Here is a 5919-nt window from a genome sequence, read left to right as displayed (position 1 = left end):
TCAATCCTATCATCATTGCCGTCGTACAGGCACCCCATTATCCGAACCATCAGATCGTCAATCGCTCTCTGCGCTTCTTGAGTATCGCTAAACTTCAAAGGCATTGGTGTCTCGAATCCGATAAGCGGCGGGAAACGTGTAGGTGGTTTGGCACCGCCAAAGAAAAAAGGCGTTATACTCAGACGTCGGAATATAGGGACAATATACTGACACATCCATTCCGGACGTGAAGAGTTGTTGAGTATCATGATGCCATGACGGCAGTGCTGCAGAGCGGCGTCAAAGTCCCCCTGTAGATACTCGATGCAAATAAAGAGTACGCAGAGCACTAGTATCATTTGCTCGTCGCTAGCGGACTTGACATGCTTTATAGCTGCGTTATAGTGATCAACAGCAAAAGTGCTACCACAGACCTGCCGAGTTATACGAGAGCCTCTCGCAAATTCTTCGTAAAGCGAGCTGATGGACAGAACAGCATGGCGCATGGTGGGCTCAAAGTGGCTGAACTGCATGACCAGATGCGTCCAGAAGTAAGAGTCCGTGGGACCTGAGAGGACTGGACCAACCATCTCTGTAAAGAACTGGAACGCTCTGCCTTCTTTCTGGTCGCGCGCAGATAGTTGGTTTGGTCGGTAGCACGTCAGGCTAGCTGTGCCTTGGTACCCGCCACAGACTCGGCGCGACGATAAACAACGCTTACATGAGGGTTTACCTTCGTCGCATTTGATCTTTCGGGCTCTTTTCTAGTAGTTAGTACCAAGTTTACACGGAGTAACTAGCGGGAGCCATGGTAACGCACTTGCAAGTCCGGCAGCCCGTCTTGACATGGTGGCGAGTGGTTGCTGGAGGCATCTGTGGGGCTGTACCGAAGGATCGTAAGTGATGGGTCGATAGAGATGGTAAGACTGTAGAGTTGAGCGGGCAGCTCGTTGGCTTTGACGAGAAGATAATTTGCTATAACAGATTGATAAATGGATCCTGGTTCGTTTCAGTGGCACAAAACGCGTGGATCGGCATCCTGCAATGACGATCTCACTGTGGGGCTGTTCCGAGCTTTTTGACCAATAACAGTGTGGACTCTATGATTAGGCGGCAGACATTGTGAGCTAAAGCTGCTGTGAAGCATTACAATAAGGTCATTTATATATAAACAGTTTTAAATAAAGCCATGATTATTCTGCAACATGTACAATATCTAGTACTAGTCCTTCGCTTTTAATTCTGCTTCGGCTCTTCCACCTCCTTCCATCCCGACTGAAATCCCCCCCCTCGGACATAAAGCTCATCCTCATCCACTTCCGCCACGGTCATATCATAAAGGATATCCTTTATATCCCGTACACGCTCGTCAATACCCTTAATAACCTTTAAATTTGGCAACTTCCCATCTTTCTCAGCCAGAAACTCATCAATATGCTCATCAACATCTGGATTTTCACCCCGCGTATACCCATAGATGCACAGATACTCCAGAGAAGGCGGTAACATGTTTACTAGTCGGCAAGGCGCAGGTTTCTCAAGTCGGTAAGGCGGTTCCGTGTGTCGAAAGGGTGGTTTCCACCAATCGTATCCCCCAAGGAGTGGCATGATGCCTATGCTCAGATGCGTGAGGTGAGGAAAGTCATGCAATGACCCGATAGTCGGTGTGTACTCTTTGCCGCTATCCATCTTGTGCCCAGTACTGATCTTTTTATCCAAAGCCAGCCGATCGCGTCCATATAGATCAAGCTGGTCCTTTATCTCCCAATTCGTCCCGTCATCTTCTCCTTCCTCGTAGTTCTTGTCAACATCCCAGTCTGGCGCGTCTGCCCCAGAGCCTGCATCAACATCAATATCCAACACTCTTAATGAGTGTCTATGCGCAGAAAGTGCCTTTGCGATATAAAACGGTTCACTAGAAGTATCTGCCCCGTCAATACTCATCAAACCACCAATCGACAGCTTAAATTCCTCAAGCGCTTTGGGAATCGAGATCATGACAGTGAGGAAGCTAGGAGAGACATCGCAATGGGTGATTTCCAGCCTCTTCATATTTCCTGTCCCTGGAACGAAGAACGTGCGGTCCGCCTGATAATCCGACATCGCATCCATGGCCACTGATTCAAGAGCTGGGAGGCGATGTATTAACTGGATGAATCCAAGAATCTCGAGCGCGCTGTAAAACCTCTCGTCGCTTCGAGCACCAGCAATAAAACGGACATTTTTCAGTTTCTGAAGTGGGGGGCTCTTCATCTGTGCGTAGTTTGCCTTGAGCATATAGTCCATAATAGGTTGTTGGAGATTTTCGGCAAGATATAGCGTGGAGATATTCTCGCAAAGAGAAAAGAGAAGGATTATCATGGCAATTGAAAACTCGCTTTCCTTCTGAAGTTTGAAATCATACTCGCGACGCTTCCAATCAAGGATCTTGTCGACCTGATCAGCCGTTTTATCGCCCAAGTCTAGGCGACGTGCATATCTTCGTAGTCTTATTTCCGGCGGATCGCCAAACTCTTCATATCCCATCGAGGTTGGCAGTTCATCGTGATCCGGTAACTTGGACGTGGAGGCATAGATCCAGGGCGTCGTGTCAATGACGACCTCTGTAACGGCTTTTGCGCGGGATGGGTCTTCAATATAAGATTGCAAAATAGAGTAGAGGCGCTTGGTGTCTTCCTTTGAGCTAATTTGTACGCGTGAGTAGTTGGGAGGAACGTATATAGATCTATATACGTTTCTGCGTGTTGGAATGGCATGATGAGGGAATTGAAGAAGTCGAGGATTAAGAAGCGGCCGACAATTTGACCACCCTGAGCGGACTGATTGGGGTATCTTTTGCATAAGCATATTTGTTTTTAGGAGGTGATGAAGATTAACTGTTAATATTGACGGTTAACAGATGGTCAGCAGGAGAAATAAGCTGAGGGTGTTGTTGGTATCGCTTATCTTGATAAGATAAGAATATTACCTCTGAGTACTAAGATTAAGATTAAGGCCGGAGTAGGGAACTGCGTCTATATTAATACTACAAGGAGGTGTTCTAGACAGAAGATCTACAAGTCAACTAAGATATCCTGCAAGCCGCCTATCATTCCAACAAGCTTCTCTTTAGCCAGCTCTTTGTTGACCTTATTGATTCTGCCCTGGATCTCACTTCGACTCCTCGATAACTCCTTTGCAACTTCTTTCCACGATAATCCGTCCTTCGAATCAACAGCCTCGTACTTGAAATCGAAGCCAGCTTCTCGACCATCCGTCAGGTTCACGTTATGTAGAATTCCATTTTGTTTCCGGATCTGGCCGCCAATGATAACAGTCTGAACCTCTCTTACTCCGGCATGACGAACGATAGCAGTCAACGGGTCGTGATCAGCTGCACAGTTAAGAGAGGGGGAAGTCGTGTCGAAAATGACTAGATCTGCCAACTTCCCGACGGCAATAGACCCAATATCCTTATCCATGTTGATCGCACGAGCTGCTTTGATGGTAGCCAAGTTGAACACCTCCTGCACCGTAGCCCGCATCTTCTTCGGATAGTGGCCTTGTGCAAAGGTCTTTGAGTTTTGCGATCCTCGATCACTTGCTAAGGCCATTTGCATCTGATGCATCATGCTCACTGGTCCGCAGGAGTGGCAATCGGCTCCGAGGCACGTCAATGGGAGATCCTCTCGAAATGCTACTGGGTCTGCGCCTGATGCCATGAATATTTCGGCATCGGGGGTTGAAACGATATAAGTCCCGGCTTCAGTGAGTAGAGATGCTTGTTCTGGTGTTGTTCCGTTGCCGTGAGTGAGGAGGATATCAGGGCCAAGAAGACCGCAGGCGTGTAGTTGCTCTGGGACTCGAGATTGTCCTATGCATGTATGTCAGCGCCAAGTACTTAGCAGAGAGAATTCAGGTGATACCTGCCCTTTGAAACTGGCCAGTGTCTGTAGTGGCTTGTAATCAGCTTCACTCCAGCCTCTTTCACATGATTAAGTGACTCAGAAATGGCATTCTCTGGCAAGAAATAGCTGTCAAAGAAGAACCCCAATTGAACTCTCTTGTCATCTCCAAACGGCGCCTTTTCAGCAAGACAATCCATCTGAGGCAGCAGCCAATCAGGTTGAGGAGAGCGATCAAGCTCAAACGAAGACTCTGTCCACTCAGCAGCGCGTAGTGGCATGACTCCATGACAAAATATCGATCTTATTCCAGATGCCAAAGTAGCGCTCAGAGCTGCTGGGCCGTGTTCGGGGCTAGACGCGCCGTGTGCATTGTCAACCACGCAGGTCGTTCCAGCGTCAAGCGCTTCGAGACAGCCAGCTAGTTGGCCCCAGAAGATATCGTCCGGAGTGAAGTTGAAGCTTTGAAGATTGGCTACTATCTCATCAGCCACTTTCTACGGACATTACAGGAGTATACTGACCTTCAAGCATGTAGTCTAGCATTGTAGAGTCGCCAAGTCTGCCTTTCAATTGGCTCTGCCAAACATGATGATGGGCATTGATGAACCCAGGAGCGATAATTTTGCCATCGTAGTCAATTTTCGATGCATTTCCGGGCTCAATATCATGCCCGATCTCAATGATGCGATCATCCTCAATTAAGATGTCGGTGTTTCTACGAGCGATAACGTTGTCTTGCGCATCATGCTGCAACACGGTGCCGTTTTGAAGAAGAAGCCTAACACCCATGACAACAAATTTCAAAAGTAATTCCAAGAACAATTATCATCATTTGTGTCGTACGCGCCGACTTTCTTATACTCGTCATCAAAAGTTCGGTCATCGGTGTATTCAGTGGATATAACTCGGCTCTAAGGTAATCTAAGGTGGAGCTCGGTGAATTCTGTTATCAGATAAGACCGAAGGTCAGCTCTTCAGTTCGGGGATATCGGTGGGTGACGTATGTCGTACCCTGCACCAAGAGCAAAAACATAATATCGGACACACTTTGCACCGCCTACAACCGCCAATTGTGAGTAAAATCCAGAGAAATTGGTCACAATGTCATTTCTGTGTCATAGACGCTTGGCTTTCCCGATATACCACATCATTGTTGTGGTGCGTGCGTGGACACTGATTGGATTGCTGTGTTTAATGGATTCTCCCCGTATATATTTACCAACATCCACGGGTCGAAAGAAGGAAATATCGCAATTTTATTGAACAACTAACAGGCTATGTTTCTTTTTGAATCATGTCTGCTTTGTAAAACACATGACTTTACTACTACGAATATGCTTTCAATTGTTACCCTTCAGCTTGGAACTGCTGCAACAGCCACATTTCGCGGAAGGATGAATAATTATCCACGCATCACCTTGCTCACTGTGGCGGTCATAGCGCGAAAACACATTCATTGGCCCGAGCTCCATCCCACGAACATAAGAAACGTGGCACCCAATGAATCACCAAGCTCTATGATGCCTGAGCGACAACTGACTCACTGTCCAATCGGGCAATGCCGTTTCATGCAGCAGCACGTTTCCAGCTCGATGATCAGATATGGATGATGACAAGTGGTGAACTCTCCCTCCCCCCCTACGGATTAAATCGTACCAGCGCAGCCCCCAGATCAAATCCAATCAAACAAATTGCCAAACAAATCAATCAAATATGCCAAAATTTTATTTCAATCAAACAAATACAAAATCCTCGATTTGAAATAACATTTGATATATTTGATACACAATATGCCATCCAGCGTCCATGCTGCCAGACCGTTGACCGCGCTTTCACAGCTTACCCGGAACCTGGCTGGTGAGCGACCCCAGCCAATCAAAGTCATCCATCAAGCCTTCCATTAGTGAGCTACCCCAGTACCACGGTCAGGCTGGTGGGGGAGAAAGTAGCTCCTTAACTTTTACGTCCCGTCCTCGCGACATCAAGTCGCGTCGGTGCTAGTTTGTTTACCTTTCAACGCGTACCATTCCTCCCACGAGTCGACGCCTAAGAA

The 5919-nt window shown here is 47.3% G+C and overlaps 3 protein-coding genes across 3 annotated transcripts; all 3 read right to left on the bottom strand.

Moving 5' to 3' along the window:
• Positions 1–23: 23 nt before the first annotated feature.
• On the bottom strand, positions 24–980 carry FOXG_22764 (uncharacterized protein). Its single transcript, XM_018403179.1, has 2 exons — positions 800–980; positions 24–738 (listed from the first exon to the last, which is right to left on the bottom strand). The coding sequence occupies exon 2, from the start codon at positions 217–219 to the stop codon at positions 88–90; it is 132 nt and encodes a 43-aa protein (XP_018258212.1). The 5' UTR covers positions 220–738; positions 800–980; the 3' UTR covers positions 24–87.
• A 235-nt stretch (positions 981–1215) lies between these two features.
• On the bottom strand, positions 1216–2735 carry FOXG_17155 (uncharacterized protein; the record flags this gene model as incomplete). Its single annotated transcript, XM_018397168.1, has 2 exons — positions 1216–2662; positions 2713–2735. The coding sequence occupies 2 exons, from the start codon at positions 2733–2735 to the stop codon at positions 1216–1218; spliced, it is 1470 nt and encodes a 489-aa protein (XP_018258211.1).
• A 233-nt stretch (positions 2736–2968) lies between these two features.
• FOXG_22763 (uncharacterized protein) lies at positions 2969–4733 on the bottom strand. Its single transcript, XM_018403178.1, has 3 exons — positions 4388–4733; positions 3889–4338; positions 2969–3832 (listed from the first exon to the last, which is right to left on the bottom strand). Exons 1-3 carry the CDS (start codon positions 4653–4655, stop codon positions 3033–3035), a joined length of 1518 nt encoding a protein of 505 aa, XP_018258210.1. The 5' UTR covers positions 4656–4733; the 3' UTR covers positions 2969–3032.
• Between the last annotated feature and the right edge of the window lie 1186 nt (positions 4734–5919).

This window comes from Fusarium oxysporum, genomic scaffold, assembly GCF_000149955.1.
Source record: "Fusarium oxysporum f. sp. lycopersici 4287 supercont2.46 genomic scaffold, whole genome shotgun sequence".
Classification (NCBI taxonomy): domain Eukaryota; kingdom Fungi; phylum Ascomycota; class Sordariomycetes; order Hypocreales; family Nectriaceae; genus Fusarium; species Fusarium oxysporum.
The sequence above is the reverse complement of the archived record's forward strand: the minus strand, read 5'-3'. Positions and strand labels throughout refer to the sequence as shown.

Bases quoted from the DNA above. Each gene is read 5' to 3' on its own strand.
- FOXG_22764 (XM_018403179.1), bottom strand. From the start codon at position 219: ATGGATGTGTCAGTATATTGTCCCTATATTCCGACGTCTGAGTATAAC.
- FOXG_22763 (XM_018403178.1), bottom strand. From the start codon at position 4,655: ATGGGTGTTAGGCTTCTTCTTCAAAACGGCACCGTGTTGCAGCATGAT. The intron at 4,339-4,387 runs GTCAGTATACTC...ATGAGATAGTAG, and splicing joins GCTAGACTACATGCTTGAAG to CCAATCTTCAAAGCTTCAAC. The intron at 3,833-3,888 runs GCAGGTATCACC...ATACATGCATAG, and splicing joins ACACTGGCCAGTTTCAAAGG to GACAATCTCGAGTCCCAGAG.